General features: G+C 55.7%; 1 protein-coding gene across 2 annotated transcripts in view; it reads right to left on the reverse strand.

Annotated features, from left to right (window-relative positions):
• The window catches only part of SMARCD3 (SWI/SNF related, matrix associated, actin dependent regulator of chromatin, subfamily d, member 3), a 31,549-nt gene extending 10,280 nt beyond the window's left edge, over window positions 1-21,269 (reverse strand). The window contains exons 1-2 of one of the 2 annotated variants that reach the window (XM_038559753.1): window positions 21,173-21,269; window positions 19,173-19,313 (exon numbers count right to left, since the gene is read on the reverse strand). In XM_038559753.1, the coding sequence (XP_038415681.1) occupies window positions 19,173-19,211 (39 nt within the window). In that variant the 5' untranslated portion in view covers window positions 19,212-19,313; window positions 21,173-21,269. The remainder of the gene's footprint in view (window positions 1-19,172; window positions 19,314-21,172) is intronic. The other variant, XM_038559754.1, reaches the window with a different exon arrangement.
• Between the last annotated feature and the right edge of the window lie 1,550 nt (window positions 21,270-22,819).

A 22,819-nucleotide genomic window follows, 5' to 3' on the forward strand; every position in this document is an offset into this window, starting at 1 on the left:
TGGGTGTGCCCGGGGAGGCGCTGTCCCCTCGCGTCCACAGATGTGTGCGCCCTTGTCTCGCCCGCCGTGTGTGTCTGCACCCTGGTGTGGGCATGGCTCGGTGGCTGTGGGTGTGGATGTTTATGTGCGTGCACAGACAAATGCCTTCTCTGTGTGCCTCCCTCCACGAGAGCCTCGGGTGCGTGCGCGCGCTTGCGGGTGCGTGTGTGGCAGGACACGGCCTGTGTCTTCCAGCTCCGTGTGAGTCTATTTCTGGGTATGTGAGTCTTTGTTTGTCTCTATGTGAGAAAGTGAGGGCAAGAGGGGAAGTATTTCGGAAAGGGGAGGTGGATCGGACTCATGAGAACAGGAAGAGCAGCGAATGTGAGGGAAGGCGAGGAGCTGGGGTGGGTGCTTGCGTGGATGGATGGAGAGAATGGGGCATGAGGTGGGGGGTGGGGGGACCCAGAGGTGATGGGGCTGCTGGGTATAGGGGAGGGCGGGCCGCAAGACCCCCAGAGAAAGCAGGGGTAAGTGTGGGATTGGCTGAGGGAGCCCCAGAAGAGGCAGTGTTCAGAGAGCTGGCAGTCCCTGGGGTGAAGGAGGGACAAATCCTGAGATCCCCAGCCTGGGAACCATAGCACCACCCAGGCCCCCAATGGCCACACCCCTCTCTCCTCCTTCTGGAGGAAGAGCCCCAAGGCTTTGGGACCACAGTGGGTCAAGTTTGTGTGCTTCCTGGGGCTGCCCTGTCAGAATCCAGGTGAGGTGGGGCAATGCCTGGGGGAATTTGTTGGAAAAGTTATTTGAAGTTATACCCTAAAGACCCAGAATTACACTGAGGGGTGGGGGGGAGGTGTCCTGAACCTCAAACCCTTCAGAATGCCCTCAGAGGTCAGACAAAACCCAGGGAATGTTCTGCCTACAGTCCTTTTGCCTGCAGCCTGGTTTCCTTGGGCTCTACTTGTGCTCCTGGCTGTCACGGTCAGTTGGGTGCCCACTGTCAACCCTCTGAAAGGCCAGAGTGGCCCATGACAACCCTCCTTTTCTGGGGGCTTAGCCAGGAACCCAGAGGTCCTCTTCCTACCAAATCTCTACCCAGCTTCCCCTAGACTCAACCATGCAGAAACTGGGTCCTGCCAAGGTGGGAATGGCTGGGTAGTTGCCATAGGCCAGCAAGGTGGCTACTGGTGACCTGTGGAGGTAATCTCTCCAGTCTGCCCACTAACTTCCAAAACCCTTCACTTATCCCCATGTCTAAGCCTCTACTCCCATGATTCTTTTGCCTGGAATCCTTCTACTGCTTATCTGCCTGTCTTTTAAAGCCTAATGTGGGCCCCACCTCCTCCAGGAAGCCTGCTCCAGTTCCACTCCTGTGCACCAACCTTTCTCTTCTTTGAATACCCATTGCCATCTATGCTATGCCACAAATTGGCACTTGGCTGACCAGTGTCTGAGATGTTAGGTTTGGTTTTCCAAATGTGGCCCCCCTGACATCAGGGACTGGTCTTTAAGTACCACTCTCCTCCCCACTCCACCCCACGCTGGGACACGGGAACTTATGATCAAATAAATGCCTGCTCACACTTGCAACCACCCGAAAAGCTCAGTAGGCCGGTGGATGGAGCTCATACTCTGCCACTTACCTGAAGGTGTGAGTCGCCATGGGCACCCCTACGCACTGTGGGTGCTTCTAGCATGGACCCATGAAACCACAGACCTTAGAGGCTCTGGAGAGACTCGGGCTGGGGCAGACATTTTTAGGCCTTGTGTAAAGCTCAGAGCTCTCAACTCTCCAAGAGGTCTTTGGGGTAAAGAAGACAGCAAAGGAGGTGGATGGGCACCCCAGCTTGGGCAGCTAAGTTTCAGGGAGGATCACGAAGGAAAGTGGGGATACCCAGCATTTGGGAGGGGACGGGGCTTGGTGGTGGAGGAGATGGCAGGAGGTAGTTAGACCAAAGGCTCTGGCGATACCCAAGGAGCTGGTGAGCATCACTCAAGACCATAGCTAACTCCCTCCTGGGCCACCCCAGCATCAGGGTCTCCCCGACATCCCCCAGCCCCTTCTCTGGGAGACATCCCTCTGCCAGCAGAGACAACAGATATATAATGCATTCATGCCCCTCAGGCACACAGGGATGCAGACTCCAGAGGGACAAGGAGCCACCAGGATTTGCACACACAGGCACCTCTCCACCATCTCCATATCACACTCACAAGGGGCAACTGACGAGGCACCAGCCAGTAGGCACATCTGCGTGCTGCTTTTACAGGGGCAACCCTGGATGTGCAGACCCGGGGGAGCCCTCAGACCAGAGAGCAGAGGCGCAGGTGTGGGTGCACCGGGCCAGGACTCCCACCTCACAAAGGCCAGCATCCCCAAAGGCTCAGCCCCAGAAGAGCGGCTGGGCAGTGTCACCGCCACAGGTTCCGGCCCAGGGCAGGGTGGAGGCCCAGGGAGAGCCCCGTTTCCAGCCGCCGGGGGGGCCTTCCTCCCAGCCCAACTGGGCTCTTGGTCTCAGCGGCCGGCGGCCCAGGCCGTGCTCCGGGCAGACCGCGCGCGTGTCCGGGCAGAGGGCGGCCGCCCTGCGGCTCGGAGCCGGAGTCCCCCCTGCCGTCCCCCCATCGCTCCTTCCCTCCGAAGCACCACCAGCACCAAATGGCAAAGCGCCTCTCCCCGCTCAGGGAGAGATGCGCCGCGGCCGGCGGGACGGGCTCGGCGGCCCCCCCACCCCCCGCCACCGCCGCGCGGGAGCTCAGGGCGGCCGGGCGCGGGGGGCACGTCCCGGGCCGCGGCCGCCCTTCCTCGCCCTCGCCCGCCGGGGGCCCGGGCAGCGGCTGGAGCCGGACGGGAGCCGGCCCGGGCATGCGCACTGCGGCCTCCCTCCCGGTGAAGGTCAGCCCAGGGCCTAGCTGCAGGACTCGGTGGCGGCGGGGGAGGCGGAGGAGGGAGGAGGGATGCAGCGGAGAGACTTAACTCCTTCCCTGCGGGAAGACGGCCATGGAGGCTGAGGCCCGAGCCCGCCTTCCCCCCTCCCCGCCTTCAGCGAGGTCCTGTTGCGGGGACCCAGCTCTGGGGTTGGGGGGAAGGGGGGAGGGGAGGGGGGTAGAGAGCATGGAAGAAGGAGGCCAGGAGGAGAGGAGGGAAGCCGGGAAGGGGAGAGGGAGGACGCGAGGGAGGAACAAAGGAAGCCAGACTCAGGGGAGAGACCTCTTTCCGCTGCCCCCCTTTCCGTCTAGCCCGGGCAGTAAAGCTTTCCTTAGCGAAATGAAATCACCCTCATCGACTGGGGCGTCAGCGGGTGTGTTTGTGAGAGAGACAGAGAGACAAGAGAGGCAGAGCCGGTGAGACCACCTGGAGCTCTCAGGCTGAGGACCTCTGATTTCTTCCTTAAAGCCCATCGCTAAGTGCAGCCCCCAACTTCTCCTTTGGTCACCAAACCCCCGGGGCAGGCCAGGGGTCCAGAGGCAGCTCTGACCCAGTCCATCTGCCTGGCCTAAACCCCAGGTCCCAGGGAACCCCAGCTAGACCTTGGGGCCAGGCCTGGTCCCCAGAGATGGATGGAAGAGAGTGTGCACCTTAACCCTCCCACCTCTGGTGAGGGGCTACCTCCAGCCAGCAGACAGGACATCAGGGCATAGTCCTCTTCCTCCTCCTGGCTCCCCCCACTACCCCTCCCAGGCCAAAGCAGCGAGGGGTCCCTCCCTCTTTGTGAGAGAATGTTTCTGTGCCTGGACACCCTCTGCTACTAGCAAGGGGGCCGTCTGTCTCTTTGTGTGACTTTGCCTTTCTGTGTCAGTTTTGCAAACACACACAAGAAAGACAAATATGAGAGAAAGAAGTGAAACACCGAGATAAACCAGGACACCAAAATAATTGTGTGACCTTGGGCAAGTGGCTGTATCTCCCTGGCCCCCAGCTTTCTTAGGCATAAAAGGAGGGGTGTAGCCAGATGATTCCTAGGGCCTTCCTGCCCTGAAATCCAAGGATTCCAGAAGACAGGAATCAAGGCAGACACGGTGGGAAGGAGAGGGAGACAGAGACCTAGGGAAATAGGCCCACACCATTGAAGGGGTGTTGCTAACCCAAGGTGAAGGCTGTTCCCTGTCACTTACACTCCAGGTGAGCCTTCATCACTGTACAGTCGGCCTCCTGGAGGCAGGGTAAGGCCTTGCCTGGGGGTCCCCAGCATCCTGCTCAGCAAGCAGGTGTATGATAAAGGTTAGTGGAATGAGTTAATCCTTCCTCTCCTGTTCTGTGTGGGTTTCTTCAGTCTGATGGGGTGCTCTGTATTCCCTCCCTGGCCCCTCACCTACACCTCACATACACTGGTAAGAAGCATGAAGAACTGGCTCACTGGGGGCCTAAGAACCCCCCCAGCCCAGAGGGGCAGCACATTTTGGATTTGTAGCAGCATTGCACTCTCCCCTCATGCCGCCATCAATGAGATGGCCTCCCAAAGCCGTCCACACCCAAGAGCTTACAGCATTGAGCAAAAAGGAGCCACACTGGCCGGCTTCCCATTTTGGCCAGGATGGGGGTGGTCTGTGGGAGGTATTTATATGGGATCCTGAGGTGTGCTCTAAATGCCCCAGCTCCTGTCCTACAGCCTAGGGAGTGGGCCACAGGCACAGCTCTGCCAGGTGCAGTGGCAGGGAGAGAGCCCACAGAACCATCCTTGCTCCCCACCCATCTCCCTCTGGACCGACACCGCCTGTCTACCTAGATTCAGGGGCGAAAACAAGGGATCCGTGGTTTCAGGACTCACAGGCTGTCAAGACTCCAAGGAACAGCAAGCCTCTCCTGCTCACCACCTACCTTCCTCCTAGGTGCCCAACCCCAGGGGCTGGGAAACCCACGTACCCCACAATGCCCTCTATCTGGCTGAAGCCATCACTCCTGCCTTGTACCCTCACTCACTTGCTTGTACCCCAAGGTTCCCAGGCCCTGGTCTGCCTTTTCTTGGCAGAAAAGAGCCCCATTCCAGTACCTCTGATTCCTCTCTTCTCTCCCATAGCTCAGTGCTCCCTCATGACCAGTGTCAGGACAGTCTCCTGGTGGCTTAATGTCCTCCCCCTCATCCTGGGAGGCTCCTGAGGCCTCAGCCACTACTCTGACCAGGTGGTCAGAGGGATTTCTGCTGACCACTGTATTCTGAGGTCTGGGATGTCACCTGAGTCAAGAAAAATTAGCCAAAGGAAAAATTTGTGTACATTTCCTTGAAGAATGTTTCGGGGAAATTAAACCATATGTCAGCTGGCAGTGGGATGTACAGATAAAACATGTATGGAAGCATCACATGGACCTGGTCTACCAGATATCTTTGGTTCCATTTGGAGTCAAGGGTGGGCCCTGCCCACAGGGTGAGGGCACCATCACACTGCATGGATGGGGGAGAGAGAGCCCTGCCCCTCCCCTCCTAACACGACACTCCATCTCTCTCCATGGTCTGTCTTGAGTGCACCTGCCTTCCTGTCATTGTGTAATCTCCCCTGATTGTGTCAGGCCCCACAGAAGGCCCTGGACTCCCCTCTGCTTCATCTTCAGCTTCCTAAGGCTCTGTGAGGCCTCTCCTCCTCTCCCAGCTCCCAACCTGAGCCCTGCTACTGTGTGGTCTGTCAAAAATAAAATTTCCAATATGCTTGGCCACTTCTGTGAACATCCTTTTTGCCTTCTTGTGAGAGAAGCCCTCCAGAAACCACCACTAATGGTGGCAGTATTTTTCTGAGAGCAATCCTGCCACAGGCCTCGAGGTGGGGTAGGGACCCTCTCTGCCCCTTGCTGCTGCTTCCAGAGCCCTGGCTCTGCACTTTAGCCCCACATCCGGTGCCCATTTCTTGAGGGTTCTAGACCCTGGCTCACTGTCACTCCCTGATACTCGAGGACACTCACTGACGCCTGTCTTCTTCTTGCTGCCTTTCGGGATCTGCATGGATGATCCTTCCCACACCTCGGGTCTCTGGTTCCTTGGCCACCTCTCTCTGGAGATCCTGCACCTTCCCCCAGCCACTTGCTCCAGAGCCACTCCTTCTTGGGCCTTCTCATTCTAGCAACTGCAGCCCCTTGAGCACCTCCCTCTGACCACCATCTCCTTTCCTTCCAGCTCACTCTGTCCAGTTCCCAGATCCCCAGAGCCTATGACTCCACCAGACCCTCTGGTCCATTTCTCTGACCCTCACCCCTCATCACAACTACACCGTTACGTATGATTCTTTTAAAAAATATTATAATGGGGCACTTGGGTGGCTCAGTTGGTCACATGTCTGCCTTGAGCTCAGGTCATGATCCTAGGGTCTCTGGATCAAGCTCTGCCTTTAGGCTCCCTGCTTGGGTGGGGAGTCTGCTTCTTCTCTTCCCTCCACCCCTCCCCACTGTTGGTGCATGCTCTTTTTCACCCAAATAAATAAATGAAAATGTTTTTAAAAATAATGATAAAGCATACATAACATAAAATTCGCCATTTCCCCTGCTTTGCATACATTCTTGACTCTCTTACTTAGAAGTTAAATCCAACTTCATCAACTTCTCCCCTGTACCTGGCACCTGAATGTGGCTGGAAAGAGACAACTAACCACCCCAATGGGGTCTCACTGCTCAGGAGCACCAACTTCAACTGGCCCCATGCTGCCCAGCCGTCCCGCTGTCCCTCCTCCATGCACACTCTTTCCCTGCTCTGCTCCCTACACGAGCTTTCACATTTGCTCCCCTTCAGCCACCAACTCCTCATCTCCCTCCTCATTCCCAGCTGAGGCCCTGGCTTTTCACTTCATGGAGATACAGAAGCTTCCAAAGAACTCCCTTAGTGCATGCCTCCTTCCAGACCATGTGGTCCTAGCCACAGGCCATAGGTGGGTGATGCTCTGGGGCAGCCCCAGTGCCACCTTGCCCTTTGCTGGTGCCACTGGGTGACCATAGGTCTGGACTCAGAGGGTCTAACTTAGCCTAAAGACTCCATCTGTGTGTGGAGGACTGTAGATTTCCTGGGGGAACAGGGCAAAAAATGTGTGGGCTTGCCAGGAGATGGTCTTTGAGGTGGTCTATGATCAAGGATTTCACAGTCAGGGCAGGGCTCAGCCTCTCTGGTGTCCCCACACAATGCCCTCTTTACTCTTTTCTTCTGGGTTCAAAGACCTGTAGTGATGGCCAAGAGGCCTCATGAAGATTCACCAGGGGGCAGGCAGTAGGGAGAAGATAGAGGAGGATGGTCTCAGGACCTGCTTGGTGCCCAGCCCCTGATTCCACAATCCTTTGTAAATAAGGCCAGCAGGTGCCCACCACCCCATAATGAACCCCCTCCAGGTAGCTCCTCTCAGGTAGCCCTGACCCCCTGCCCTTGCTCCCAGATTGGGGCTTTTGGTTTGGCCATGGCAACCTAGTCTGTCTTGAGACAGGGCTGTGACAATGAGGCCTTCCTGGCCTACCCATTACTCCAGTCTTCTGGGGTCCCATCCTCCCCCAGGCCCTGAACCCACTGCCCTGGGTGGGGTCTCTGCAGGCACCACAGTGGGATGACTCTGAGCTTACTTCAGAACAGGACTTCAGAACAGGACTTCCCAGCCTTAGAGCCTCTGACCTTTTAGGTTGGATAATTCTTTATTTGTGGGGGCTGTCTTATGTATCGTTTGATGTCGGTAGCATCCCTGGCCTCTATCCAGAAAATTCTACCAGCATGCCCCTCACACCTCCCCTTGCAGTGTGACAAACAAAAATATCTCCCAACACTGTCCTTTGTCCCTGGAGGGTGCACTTGCCCTGGGTGGAGAACCACGGGTCTAGAGTCTGATGGTCCTGGGTTCACGCTTAGCTCATGACTCTGCACAAGTTACTTTACCTGTCCGAGGCTCATCCTCCCTGCCCTCAAGACAGCACCCTCCACCTGACTCACTGGTAAATGTGAGGATTAAAATGAAGTCATAACAGTCGCTGTTGCTACTAGCTTCCTGATGCTAAGCCCACCTGAGCCTCAGGCTGCCACTTCCCTGCCTTCTGCTCTGGGTCTTGGTGGTCCTGCTGTCAAACAATCCCCACCTAGGACTGATGACAACAGGAGGCCCTCAGAGCCCCCAGCTGTGGGACAGTCAGATGTACCATGGAGGGTACCACTGAGGGGTCAGCCTGGCAATTAATTATTCATAGTGTCTAATTACAGTGGCTCTAGGAGCCCTCACGGAGTCTGGGTTCTTCCCCAACCACTGGAAGCTTCCTTGAGTGTGGCAAGTGGCATTGGTACTCGGGGTGGTCTTACATGGGAAGCCTGTGCAGGCATCCCAGAAACTTGGTCAGGACCACAGGAAATGAGGGAAGGAAGACATCCAGGAGCCACCAGAAGTGGCAAAGCAACTGGACTCACATATAAGAAGAATTCATAAGGGCATCCGTTGGGCCAAGAGAGAAAATGAGGTTCAGGAGCTGCTGCTGGGGGCATCCGGAGGAAGCAGGGCCTCCTCCCGCACCTGTCCCCTTACTCCTCTGATGTCCCGTCCTGACACATGTTTAGTGAGCACCTACTGTGCAAAGTAGGGATCCACGCACACTCTTTCCCACTCTGCTCCCTACACGAGTTTTCACATTTGCTCCCCTTCAACCACCAACTCCTCATCTCCCTCCTCATTCCCAGCTGAGGCCCTGGCTTTTCACTTCACCGAGACACAGAAGCTTCCAAAGAACTCCCTTAGTGCATGCCTCCTTCCAGACCATGTGGTCCTAGCCACAGGCCATAGGTGGGTGATGCTCTGGGGCAGCCCCAGTGTGAAGGGCTGCTCACCCACCCCCTAGACATAGCCTCAGCCCCACAGGACACCATGAATTTGAGGACTGGATAGGGACACGTGGGGTGGAAGGCAAGGAGATGGTGGGAGGCTCACGTCAGATCCTGCCCCAAGACAGCTGCTGCTCTGGCAGGGGGAGAGGGGTGCAGGCACCGTGCGCCCCATTCTGAAACTCTGGGCTTCTTTATGGGGAAAAGAGGCACTCAGCCCCCAGCAGCTACCTCTTCAGAGGGGTGGGCCTTGTGGAGGAGCCAGCAGCTACAGCCATGGCTGGGGGCATCCCGAGGAGCTGTGCCCAAACTCTGGCAGAGGGGGCAGGTGCAGCTAGCGAGGAGCAGTGGCAGCGGTGCAGCCAGCTGAGAGGCTCTACTGGTGCACACTGGCGAATGCCTGGGTACCTGTGAGAACAGAGGGCTCAAAGCCTCCCTCTGGCTCCGCAACCCCTACAGCCGGGTGAGGAGCTGGTGTCCCAGTGGCCAAGGGGCCCCAGGGACGACTCAGTGGCAGCGGGGACCTCGGTTCTTCCTGTGGTAGGCATGAGCCTGGGTCACCTCCTAGAGGTTCTGGCTCCCTAGAGCTCATATTCCTCCTCCTCCATAAGACATGCTCCAAATTCTGAAGGCGCCCTCAAGTTCCCCCACTCCCCCATCCTCGTCCCCACCACCATCCCCAGCAGGGCTTGAATTGTGTCTCCCTCTCTGAATTCATTTGTTGGGAGGGAGTCCTAATCCCTCTTCCTCAGAATGTGTTCCTACTAGGAGATGGGGTCCTTACAAAGGTAATAAAGTTAAAATGAGGTTCTTATGGTGACCCTAATCCAATATGACTGGTGTCATAAAATAGGAGAAATCAGGACACAGGGACAGATACACACAGAGGAGAGACATGCGACTTGGGAAAGACCGTCTGAGCTGACTGCAAGCCACGGAGCGAGAGGCCTGGGGCAGATCTTCCCTCACAGCCTCAGAAGGAACCCAAACCCCAGCTGACACCTTGGCAGCCTTAGGAAACTAACCCATCCCTCTCAACCCCGCTTTCTCTACTCCTGTGTTGGTCTTCATATGACCTGCCTGCCAGTCCAGGTGCTACCAGCCTGCCCCCTCACATCCCCAGTCTGCCCGGAGCCTCCAAAAGCACAGCACTCAGAACAACAGGCTTAGGAGAAAACACAGGGCAAAACCTGGGGCCAGAACACCTGATTTTGAGACTTTTTTCCATCACTGGTTGACAGTACAAAAGGGCCAAGTTGTGTCAACCTCTCTAAGCCTCAGTCTGCCTATCTTTAAAATGGGCACACGCCACCACTCCACCTCTATCCCTGGCTTACTGTGAACAGCAAAACAGTACTGAGGGGACGCACGTGGGAATTCTCTGTAAGTCACAGGGGCCCAAACGTAGTCATCACTGTTAATAGCATATCACTCCTTGCTAAACATCCCATTCCAATTTGGACTTTTAGTGAACTCGCCATCAATTAAAACCTCAATTATCTGTGTACTCTGTGCTGAAACGTGCCTCCTGTCCCCTCCATCTAAAGTTGCCTTTTTGGCCTCAAGAATGGATACTTTTACTTATTCCTGTCAATATTCATCTCGTAGGAATCAGCCCATCATTCTAGCTTGAGATCTTTTGAATCTCAGCTCGGTGATCTGATATATTTGCCATCCTTACCAGCTGCTCATCCATCACAGATCCACGAGCATGACCTCTCTTCATCCAAGTGGATGCTGAATGTACTGGAAAAGGCAGACAGACAGACAAAGCCCTCTCTCCAGACAACCTACAACCTTTGGGCTTAGTCTCCAGTTGGCAGCCAATTTACTCGATCGTAGTAACATCCAGAGATGTTGGTAGTTTAAAATCAGCCATGGTAGGAGTATTTATACCATGGAGATTGGCAAATAATACAAATCAGATTTCAGCTCCCCCTTCCCACCCTGTCAAGAGCCAGTTGTTAAATATTTACCAGCACGCTACTGCATCCAGCCCACGTTTATGTGTCACGCTCGAGATACTTGAGAGGCTTTGTCAAACACCTCCTGAAGTAGCACATACATCTTTATGGAGCTTTGTAGCCTCCATAGAGCAGGATGCATTATTTAATGTGGTTCCTTCAACATCCCAGGAAGTTAAAGGGCTGAATGTTATTATGCCCATTTTCAAGATGAGGAATATGAGGTTAATGATTGACTCTGTCAGAGCCAGACAGGGAACTGGTGGTGTCCAAGACAGGACTCAAACTTCCATGTTTTGACCTCAAGATCACTGTTCTTTTCAGCTTGTCATCAAATTGCATCCCCCGCCCCCATCATTGGTTGTCAAAGGTGACCTGAATTGCCTCACCAGCCACCGCTCTGGGTTTAAAACTCAAGCTTTGGGACTCCTGGGTGGCTCAGTAGTTCAGCTTCTGCCTTTGGCTCAGGGCATGATCCTAGGATCCGGGATTGAGTCCCACGTCGGGCTCCCTGCATGGAACCTGCTTCTCCCTCTGCCTGTGTCTCTGCCTCTCTCTCTGTGTGTCTCTCATGAATAAATAAATAAAGTCTTTTAAAAAATAAAATAAAACTCAAACTTTGAGGGGGATTTGACAACGGGGGATTCTACCTCCAGTCCCTCCTATTAGCAGCACATCACTGGGATCCCCATCTCAACCTGGGGGAGGAACCTCAAGTTTTTGACAAGAATCTTAGCATTCTGTTTAAAATTCACTGATGAGGGATACCTGGGTGGCTCAGCGGCTGAGCATCTGCCTTTGGCTCAGGTCGTGATCCCGGGGTCCTGGGATCGAGTCCCACATCAGGCTCCCTGCAGGGAGCCTGCTTCTCCCTCTGCCTGTGTCTCTGCCTCTCTCTCTCTGTCTCTCATGAATAAATAAATAAAATCTTTAAAAATAAAATAAAATTCTTAAAAATTGAGAGATTTCACATAAAAAGCCTGATTTCTATCTCTTAAAAAAAAAACAAAAACGTGGAAATCTGGCAACACAAGCCAGATACACTTGGAAACAATATGATGGAATCAAGGAGGGGCTGTACATGGTGAAGCAGCAGGACCTCTCTGATTTATCACACCCTTCATTTTGGGGGTTGCAAACTCTAAAGCCCTGGGGGCCCAGCAATGAATATAAATGATGTGAGCTTTGAGCACCAAATCAACTAGCCTTTGACCTTGGGCCTAGGTGCTGGGGTACTAGGGGCTGGCCTGCACCTGTGGAGAGGGCTGGCCACTTTGCCTCTTTGAGGGCCGCTGTGGTTTGGGTCACCGCATACCTCTGAGGGCTGGATGTGGTAACCATTGGGGAGTCACTCAACCTCTCTCTGTTTCAGTTTCTAATCTTGAAAGTGATGGTGATAATACTGGCATTTACCCCATAGCCTTGTGGTGAGGATAAATCAGCTAAACCATGACAGGTTCTTAAAACCGTTCCTAAAACTTGCCATAAGCTCTCAATCAACACTGGTTGCTATTCTTCTGCCCGGGGCCTGCCTGGCTCTTCTCCGTCCCAGGGTGGGGGGTGAGGGGGCTGCTCTGGAGTCTCAGGGCTGCTGAAGAAGTGAGAGGTGGAACCTGGAACAGAGGGCGTGGGGGAGGGGGAGTCTGGACAAGTGGGGCTGCAGTCCACCCAACACGGGCATTTTTTGACAGGGTTGTTTTTTTTTTTTAAGATTTTATTTATTTATTCATGAGAGACATTGAGAGAGAGAGAGAGAGGCAGAGACACAGGCAGAGGGAGAAGCAGGCTCCATGCTGGGAGCCCAATGTGGGACTCGATTCCCAGGACTCCAGGATCACACTCTGGGCTGAAGGTGGCGCTAAACCACTGAGCCACCAGAGCTGCCCTTTGACAGGATTTCTAAGATGGTTTTCTCCTGAAGGAAGAGGCCAGCCTAAGATGGTGGTGGGGTGGCAGAGGGTCAAAGAGGGAACTGAGGCACAAAAGCAAAACAATGTTTCCTGCTGGGTGGGGTCTGTAGACAGAGCCAGAGTTCAGCTTCTCCTCCCTCTCCTCTGGCCACTGGGCTGCTGGGGCCCCTCCTGCAAGCCAGCCCATCCACCCACCAGGGCTCCTGCTGTAGTTCCACTGCTGACACCAGATTCAGATCCGGATCCGATCTGCTCACAGCCCAGGACAGCCAGGGTACCATGGGACTCTCTCCTCCACCCTGCCGGCTTTTTTTTTTTTTTTCCTGCCAGCTGACTTTCTTTTTTTTTTTTTTTTTTTTTTTAATTTTTTTATTTATTTATGGTAGTCACAGAGAGAGAGAGAGAGAGAGAGAGGCAGAGACATAGGCAGAGGGAGAAGCAGGCTCCATGCACCTGGGAGCCCGACGTGGGATTCAATCCCGGGTCTCCAGGATCGCACCCTGGGCCAAAGGCAGGTGCTAAACCACTGCGCCACCCAGGGATCCCGCCAGCTGACTTTCTATTTCCAACTCAAAACTTTATTAAAGGCAAGGAAGGCAGGGCCCTTAGATGTGCAGCTGGCATCAGGCTGCAGGAGGGCTGCTGGCGGGGAAGTGAACTAGGTAACTTTGCACCCGAGTTCAGGACGTGGGAGCAAGGAAAATAGAGTCCTCAGCAAGGGGAGAAGGCCCAGGGGCTTCTTGCAGACTCTAAGGCCTTTATGGGGCAACAGTGGAACGGCGGCGGTGAGGGTGGAAGCTGGGCCCAGAACCCAGGGTGACATGGAAACAGGGTCTACAGATGATACCTGGACATGGCAGTGCAGACGGTAGCACTGAGCATCCCATATTAACCTACCAGGTGACAAGGGGCACTCTGGCGTTCATCACCTGCTGGATGTTGAGCTAAGTGCTCAATACTTAGCTTCCCACTGGATCTTTTTTTTTTTTTTTCCCCACTGGATCTTTATAGAAGAGGCATCAAATCCCACCTTACAGACGGGACACGGAGGCCCAGAGGACCAGGTGCCTCTTCCCACATCTGCCTCGCAGGTAAGGGCCAGAGCCCACTTTCCCATGGACATCTGGGAGCCCCAAAGTCTGTCTCACAGCACCGGGCAGCCCCACTGGCCTCCAGCCCTCCCAGGGGCACCAAAGTCGTGAGCAGCATGCACAGGCCCCCAGGTAAGGGACATGTGAGGAAGCCAGACCTGAATGTTCTTGAGAGCGGCCCAGGGAGTGTGGACAACTGCTGCCACATGTCTGAAGGCAGTCAGATGTCATGGAAGCAGATGGGGTTTATTCTCTGTAAATCCAGAGGGCAAGACCAGGGTCACAGGAAGGAAGATTCTCCTCACCACAAGAACAACTAAAGATGGGGCACCTGGGTGGCTCAGTCAGTTAAGCATCTGACTCTTGATTTTGGCTCAGGTCATGATCTCAGGGTTGGAGGGATCAAGCTCTGTGTCAGGCTCTGTGCTCGGTGGGGAGTCTGCTTAAGATTCTCTCTCTCCCTCTGCTCCCATTGCCACCCCCACTCCCTGCCCTTCCCCCCACCTCTCTCTCAAATAAATAAATATATTTTTAAAAAGAACTAAATATGGAAGGAGTGTCTATGAATATGGTGAATAGGTCCTTTTGGAAAGGGACTGATGCCCAGGCGTGGACCAAGAGCAGCTCAGGTGTCAGCAGGTCAAGGTGGAAAGACAAAAAAGGCCCACCTTTGGGTTGTAGGGGTGTAGAGAGGGCAGGGCCAACAGTACAAAGAGATCTCAGGATTGTCCCTTCCTCCCTCCCTCCCTTCCTTCCTTCCTTCCTTCCTTCCTTCCTTCCTTCCTTCCTTCCTTCCTTCAAGAGAGAGCAAGTGAGAGAGCAGGGGAGGGACAGAGGGAGAGGGAGAGAGAGAATCCTGAGTGGGCTCCACACACAGCACAGAGTCCGACGTGGGGCTGGATCCCACGACCCTGAGGTCATGACCCGAGCTGAAATCAAGAGTTGGATGCTTAACCAACTGAGCTACCCAGATGCCCCTGAGGGTCCTCCTAAGATCAGCTGTCAGAGCCACCTCCTTCCATCCCCATCCCCACCTCTTTCATTCACAAAATATTTTTCCATATTGTGCTGAACAAGACAGATGCAGTCTGTGCCTTTCAGGAGCACTAAAATGAAATATTTAAATTTTTGGTACATGCTATAACCTATAAGAAGGTGAGACTTTATACCTAATCAGGGTAGGGAGAAAGTGTCCCTGAGGAAATGGCATTTAAGTCAAGTTTTGATGGAGGGGCAGATTTAGGCAGGTGAAGGGAGTTGGAAGTGTGTTGCAGGCAAAGGGAACAGCATAAGGGAAGGCCCTGAGTGAGGGCAGGCGCTTGAAGCCCTCGAGGAAACAGAAGACAGAAGAGATCAGGTCCGTCTTGCAGAAACCCTGACTATGCCAGGGGGGTGGGGTTGGGAGGAGGGGCCCATACTGAGAGTGAGGCACCCCTTGGGTGGCTACCCTAGCAGTCCAGGCAGACGACGACAGCGGCATGCCTAGGGTGGTGACATGAGGCATAAGCGGATGAAACTGAGATGTGTCTAGGAAATAAAATCAAATAAAAGGAAGAGATGATTGTTCCAATGGGAGGAGAAGGAAGAGGGGTGGTCAAATGTCACGCCCAGGTCTGGGCTTGAGCTTCTGTGTCGCCATTGGCAAGAAGGCCAGCCCCACCTCCACCATGCAGGGGACCCTGTGCTCTTGTCACCATGTGTTCACGGGGAGATTTCTACTCTGCTCCTCTGGAGCAAAGACTCTGGAATAATCTTGCCACCTTTCCCACCCCATGGGAGGGGTTCTCTGCCTACTGAGGTGGGGGTCTGACATCCACAGGACAAGTTCCTCTCCTGGGTCTGGGGCCAAGCAGGTGGTCACATCAGGGCTGGTCCCTGCAGCCTGCCGTGACCTTGTGGCTGCGTCTGCTGGCAGGAGGGACCCCATTTCAACCTGTTCTCATGCCCCAGATTAGCAACCCCAAGTTAGGGTATAGAGTCTCTGCTATATCCAGGCCTCAGGTTCAAGTCTGGCTGGCCCTGTAATGAAGCTGACATGTCCCTGACACACGTGCCTACTTCTCAATGGGTTCACGACCCACTGAGAACCCACTGTGACTGGTCCCACCCTATACCCACACTCACCTGCTGGGCAGATGTGCTAGTTGGGGTATCTACATTCCTACCAGGGTATTACCATTCCCCAAGAATGTGACTCTGTACTGAATTCTCGATTTTAAATAGACCTTCCTGCTGCCTGCTAGCTCTCAAAGATGTTGTTGTGACTATTAACACATAGAGCGTTTCCTGAAGGCGACGTCTTCATCTAGCCCTTCTAACTTTTCTCTTGTCATTGACCATGACCAGCAATATTTATACATGGCTGTGTAGACTATGGGGTTGCTCTTTGCCTTGGCCGAGGAAACCCATGGTATTGTCGGGGACACTGCCTAGTTCTGTCACCCAGTGTCCCACCCTCAACGTCATCACACAGGAGAGACTTCTCAGGGGTCTCAGGGCCCTTGGGGCCTCAGGGTTTATGTTTTATGCACTAGCATCACCCTTGGCTGCCACCTGTTTTCCCCGACGTCCTGACTTCCTCACTACACCCGTCTTTGCAAAGTGCCCCTCCCTCTGGACCCTGTCAGGAGAGAGGTTGGGTCACAAGCACATCTTCCTGTGTCTTCCTCTTTTTGCTTTTCTCCCTCCCCACAGTACACTGCTCCTCGCTTCGGGCCCCAGAATGTTCTTCGGTCTGGAAAGAAGGTTGACATGGGAGACGATCCAAGTTTGTAAATTCCAGGAAAGGCATGAGCGGGACACATGCTCATAAGACACATTCTCAAATTTCCTGGAAGTAAGTTTAGGTAACAAAGAAATTGGTTTCACAGCTTGGGAATCAAATCAAGAGGCGGGCCAGGCTGAAGTGAGCAACCACTCTCCCTCAGGGTTCTCACCAGGGACCCAAGGGTCTGTACACCCCTTGCCAGCAAGGGGCACCGGGGCCACGGCCACAGCCCCCTACCAGGCATTTGGCAGCTGAGTGCCTACCAGGAGCAGGGTGACACCCATGGTGCGGTCATCCAAGAGGGCTCAGGATCCAGCCCAATCCGAGGACCATTCACTCATCCCACATGTCTGCAACACAGCCTTCTCTCGTGACACCTCCTGATGCCTCTTCCCGTGACACCCCCTCCTGGTGACACCTCCAGCTCATTACCTCCACCACTTAGCGCTCATTAATAACGAGCTCTCACTTGCAATCACACTGCCAGCTCGCAGGGCGAAGACAGCCTCCAGCTGCTGCACGCCTGGGCTCGAGCCACCACGCTGTCTAGACGCTAGCACAGGGCCTGTCAGCATCCAAATGACAGCACGTGCCCAAGCCGCCAAGCGTCAAAGCCGGCTCCATGCCTGGGACTGCACATGCTGAAGGAAGCCCAATTTCATGTTAATGCAGCTCTAAAACAAGATGCCAGAAACCTCACCAGCACCCCTGGCACCTCACCATATACTCCATCAGAAGTCCATCAGATGGAGAGGGTCCCAGGAACCTCAGGATGGACACCCAATTCACTCAATTCACCAGGTGTCACTAAGACATACCCACCACCCACTGAGCCACCCCCCACCTCTACCCCCAGCTTCTCACACCTCCCTGCCTCCGCTGCCCAATCTTTGGGGTGATCACTCCTTCAGGCAGGGTCTGGATCAACCCAGGGCACCGACCTACTGCTGCTGGGGAGCCAGGTTAGGACTGAGCTCAGTATCCCCCAAATCAGCCACGATTTACAAGGACTCACACGTGGGGTCCCTGGCTCCAGTGCACCTCCCAGGGACCCCAGTTGCTGGGCAAGCCTCCACCCTCAGACACACGAAAACTTGAGTTGCCCAGAAAGCGCACCACCTTTTCTTTAGGATTCTGCACTGCAAAAACCAACCCCTGCAAGCCGGGGAACAAGCAGGTCCACACTTAACCTGAGGCAGCAGTTAGGATGTGGGGCAAAGGGCAGGACCTTTATTTGGGGCCTTGACTGTCCTGCAAAGCATCGCATTTGCTTCCACCTGGACCAGCTTCAGGTGACAGCGCCAGGCTCCCCCAAAGCTGGCCACAGCACCATTCTGCCCGAGGCATCAGCCAGTGCCACGGGTAGCAGGGAGGAGAATGGGGCGGCCCTGGCCTTCCCAACAGCTCAGGCAGGGCAGTGAGTTCCTCTGCCCTGCTGAGGGAGGAGCAGCTGAGACAGCCACCCTCATTTCACCCAGCCCCTCGTCCTCTGAAAGCCCTCAGCATGCTGCTCCTTCCAAGGCTTCTCCCCTCAGAGCCCTGGGGCCTGGACTGTCTGCTGTGGTGCTCCCTGGGGGCTCTCCTAAGTCTGTCCCTCTGCTGGACTGCAGGTCTTGAGGTCAGGGGCTCAGTCCCTCACACCTCATGGTCCCCCAGCCCCCCGCCTGTCACAGGAGACTCCCACTGGGGAAGCTGGGAAGGCGGAACGCAGACCAGAATGCAGGCCTCAGACCCAGCTCCTGCCCTTTCCCACAGCTGTACAGGGGCTCTCGGGCAGGCAGCCTCTCCACCCTGGGCCTCGGGGCTCCCCCCTGGACCAGGGGCACCGATATGGTACAAGCCAGGCCAAGCTCCTCGCACTCAGGGAGGTCTAGCTCCCATACGAAGGACCTGGAGCACCTCTGAGTCTGAGACTTGCCCAGTGGCAACACCGGGTTGGCCCCCCCAGAGCCCATGCAACAGGCTGCTACCACCTCCCCCTCCTGCCAAGAACAAACCATCGCCTGGGTTCTGAAAGGCTCCTAGAGGTTTGCCAAGGCATGTTTGGGGCTAAGTTTCTAGAGTCCAAGTTGTGTTAGGCATCTGCAGGCTCCCCCCAGCTAGCAGAGAGCACCTGTGTGCCTACAGTGTGCACATGTGCACACACACAGGTGAAGCTAGAGGGGGCATGTGTCTGGATGTCTGTGAGTAGGGAGAAAATGAACTAAGTCCGAGCCCCAGAGCATTTTCACCTGAACCAAACACTGCTTTCAGGCTCGCAGGTTCCTGGTTCAGATTGGCTTTCATGGGGAGGACCCAGGGAGGCAGGATGAGAGGGGCACTCAGAAGAGGTGATGCAAGGGTGGAAGATGTCAGCAGGGTTTGGATGTGGCCCCAGCAGGGGGTATAGGAGGTGGGGATGGCCCCAGCAGGAGGGATAGGGAGTGGGGTGATGGCCCCAGCAGTGGGGGATGGCCCCAGCAGCAGTGGGTAGGGGAGTCTTACTAGTGGGGGATGGGAGGATGGCCTCAACAGGGGGGGCAGGGGGTGGGAGGATGGCCCCAGCAGCTAGGTGGGTAGGAGGTAGGGGATGGCCCCAGTAGCAGCGGAGGAGATGAGAAGAAGTACTGTTGTTGGTCTGGCTCAGGGCAGAGGGCCGAGGGCCAGCACCTTTTAGCAGGGTCCCAGGGCTCCTGCTCCTGGGTTTGCGGGGCAGTGCCTACCTGTACCACGGCGGGTGGGTGCTGAAGGCCTGGCGTCATAGGTGGCGGGGTCCTGCAGCAGGGGAGTCATCCAGTGCCCCCTGGGTGCCCGGGCCCAAAGCCCACTGCACCTGTAGCACCAAGGGCCATTGTGAGGAGAATCTGAAAGAAGAGGGTGGTGGGAGGGGCAGGCCAGACCCAGAGTCCCACAGGCAGAGTCCAAATGGACCTCTAAGGGCTAGGGAGGAAAGGGAGCCTGAGGGGGCTGGCTGGGTGGACCAAACTCGGTGACAAGGAGGTCTGAGAAAGAGAACAGGAGGTGTGTAGAATGGGATGGGCATGGAGGGGACGGGCAAGGGCCAGCTAGGGCTGCAGGGGAGCACAGGGTAGGAGTGGGGTGAGAGCAGGAAGCAGCCAGCAGAGACCAGGTGGCAGGTCTGAGCTGGAAGGACAGAGAGCAGAGCACCCAGGCAAGACCCAGGCCCGGCAGGGGAGGCAAATCTGGGAGAGGAGGCAGTAGGCAGGGGAGGGGAGGGGGACCTGGGCATTGGAGGTACAGGGCACAGCCCTGGAGCTGGATGGTCTTGGATGGCTTCTGGAGCCCAGGGATACCTGAGGGAGTCCCACTGGTGGCAGGCAGGTGGAGTAAGCCAGTTCCTAATGTGCCCACTCTGCTCACGCCAGCCCCTCCCTGAGTGAATGGCCTTCGTGGTTTCACCCTCCTGTGTGAGCAGCAGAGCCACAGGCTGGGGTCAGGACCCAGCCCAGGAGTGGAGTCCTTGGGCAGGTGAAGTGTGGGGGACGAGGACCAGGCGGTGCTACGAGTATAAGAGTGGTTCAGGGTCACACATAGGTGGTGTTGGCCAGGAGGCAACTCCAAAAAAGTGTGAGGAGGCAGGGCTGGCAATGAGAGGTGGAAGATGCTAAGGGGGGAGAGGTTACCAGCCCAGGGGTGCTGGGGGAGGAGCTCTGCAGGGAGGCTAAAAACAGAGAGGCAACCTGAATGGGAGAGAGGTGTCCAGGCAGGAGGGTGCCAGGTGGAGACAGGGAAGGTGCCAGGCAGGAGAAGGAGGGAAGGTGCCAGGCAGGATGGGTGGGGGGGGAGGTGCCAGGCAGGGGGAGGAGGGGAGGTGCCAGGCAGGGGGGAGGAGGGGAGGTGCCAGGCAGAGGAGTGGGTAGGAGGGAGAGGATGCCAGGCAGGAGCAGGATGGGAACACGCTAGGCAGGAGGAGGTGGCAGGCGATGGGGAGGAGTAGGTGCAAGGCAATCAGGGAGGAGGGAAGGTGCCAGACATGAGGGAGGAGAGGAAGGTACCAGGCAGGAGAGTGCCAGGCAAAGGGAAGGAAGGGGAAATGCAGGTGGAGGGAGGATGGGGAGGTACCAGGTAGGGGAAGAAGGGAAAGATGCCAGGCAGAGATGAGCAGGGGGAAGTATCAGAGAGGAGGTAGGGGAGAGCCTGCCAGCCATGGAAGAGGTGCAGGAAAGGGGGCAGGAGGAAGAGGTACCAGGCTGAGGGTGGGGGATGTGCGGGGGCGGGGGGAGGAAGAGAGTCAGGAGTGGGGGAGAGATCCGGAGAGGAGGAGGGGATGAAGATGCCAGGCAGGGAGGAGGGGGTGCCAGGTAAGGGGAAGTGCCAGGTAAGAGGAAGGTGCCAGGAAGGGGTGAGAAGGAAGATGCCAGGCAGGGGGGAGGAGGGATGTCAGGCACTGGAGCGACCAGAGAGATGCCAGGCAGGGAGGAGTACCGGGAGAGGCCAGGGGGGCGGAGGGGGATGTCAGACAGGGGGAGATGCCAGACAGGGGGGAGGAGGATGCCAGGCAGGCAGGAGAGGGATGCCAGGCAGGCGGGAGCAGAGGAGATACCAGGCAGGGGGGAGGAGGGATGCCAGGCAGGGGAAGGAGGGATGATGCCAACAGAGGCAGGACGGGCACTGCCAGGCGGGGAAGGCGGGGGCGCCGGCGCAGCGCGGCCGGGCGGCGTCTCCGCAAGGGCCTGGGGGCCGCGCGGCGCGGGTCGCTCACCTGCTCCCCCGGGACCCCGGCCCGGAGCACGGCCGCCCGCTCCCCGCTCGGCGCTCGGCTCGGCCTGGCGCCTGCGCCGCTGCAGCCCCGAGCGGGGGAGGCGCAGGGAGCGTCTGTAAAGAGCGAGAAGCTTAATAATGAGTTAGGGATCAGAGCAGGCAGCATCGCCCCAGCCGTCCGAGCGCGCGGTCTCCGCTCTGGGAGCGTCGCCGCCCGCGCTGGCCACTCGCATTGTGCTCCCCAGCCTGTGCACACAGGGGCCTCGGGTCTGTAGGTGCACCTCTGCCCCCACCGATTCACACAGACTGTCAGGGCATCCTAAGGGACCGCAGACATGACCCGCTCTGAACCACACAGGCATTTGCACAAACACAGCCCTGGGGGGGGGGGGGGGGGGAGTGGGGGGGTTCCATTCCACTCCAGGTTCAGAGCCAGGACACCTCCTCCTACCTTTATGCACAAGTCCTTGCCCCACATGCAGTCATGTGAGCCTGCTCTGGTCACTCTTTGGGGTCCCCTGGGCATCCCCCTCATACCCCCAGGAGCAGTTAGCACAGTGCCTGGCATACAGTGGGGGCTCAACCCTTACCTGCTAAAAGGCATGAGCCTCAGAGAGCCTTAAGCATGATCCAGAGGGAGTGGGAGGCTCCACACGGAGGAGCCAGCAGGTGAGGACTTTGGGGGGCAGGGTCCCGGCAGCCCCTGAGCCAGAGCTGTGACAGGTGTCCAGGTTGGCGGAGTCCTGCCCCTTCAGATTCTCGCCTGTGCCCCAGATGCCTAGCCTAGCCCCATCCCCCATGGGCATTTGAGGGTCCTGGGCACCAAACACTGCCTGGGCCTGACATGACCTGACTTAGAGGCTTTTCCATCTCCACTTTCTTTTTTGGGGGGGTCATTATATTTTACTTTTATTACTTAATTTTTTTCTGTGTTCAACAACACATAACACGAAATTTGCCATCTTAACCAGTTTCAGGTGTACGATTCAACACTGTAAGGGTATACCTGGTTGTGTGGACAATCTCAAGAACTTTTTCATCTTAGAAAACTGAAACTCTACCCATTGAAGGATTCTCCTCTCCCCCTAGACCTTGGGCACCCACTGCTCTTTCTGTTTCTATGAATTTGATTACTCTAGGTACCGCATATAAAATATATTTATGCGGTATTTGCCCTTTTGTGATTGGCTTAGTTCACTGGGAATAATGTCCTCTAGGTTCATCCGCTTGTAGCAGGTGTCAACATTTCCTTTTCAGGATGAATGAGATTCTAGTGTATGGATGTATACAATGCATAAATCAACCACAGTTTGTTTATCCATTCATCTGTCCATGGACAATTGGGCTGCTGCCACTTTTTTTTTTTTTTTTTTTTTTTTTTTTGGCCACTGTGAATAATGTTACTTACTTTCGGCCCTTTAACACATGTTGACATTAAACCAGACAGAAAGGGACGCCTGGGTGGCTCAGCGGTTAAACATCTGCCTTCAGCCCAGGGGGTGATCCTGGAGTCCTAGGATCAAGTCCCACGTCAGGCTCCTGCATGGAGCCTGCTTCTCCCTCTGCCTCTCTCTCTCTCTGTGTGTCTCTCATGAATAAATAAATAAAATCTTAAAAAAAAAAAAGACTGTAACTTTAAAAAATAAAA

Source organism: Canis lupus, chromosome 16 (assembly GCF_011100685.1).
Source record: "Canis lupus familiaris isolate Mischka breed German Shepherd chromosome 16, alternate assembly UU_Cfam_GSD_1.0, whole genome shotgun sequence".
Classification (NCBI taxonomy): domain Eukaryota; kingdom Metazoa; phylum Chordata; class Mammalia; order Carnivora; family Canidae; genus Canis; species Canis lupus.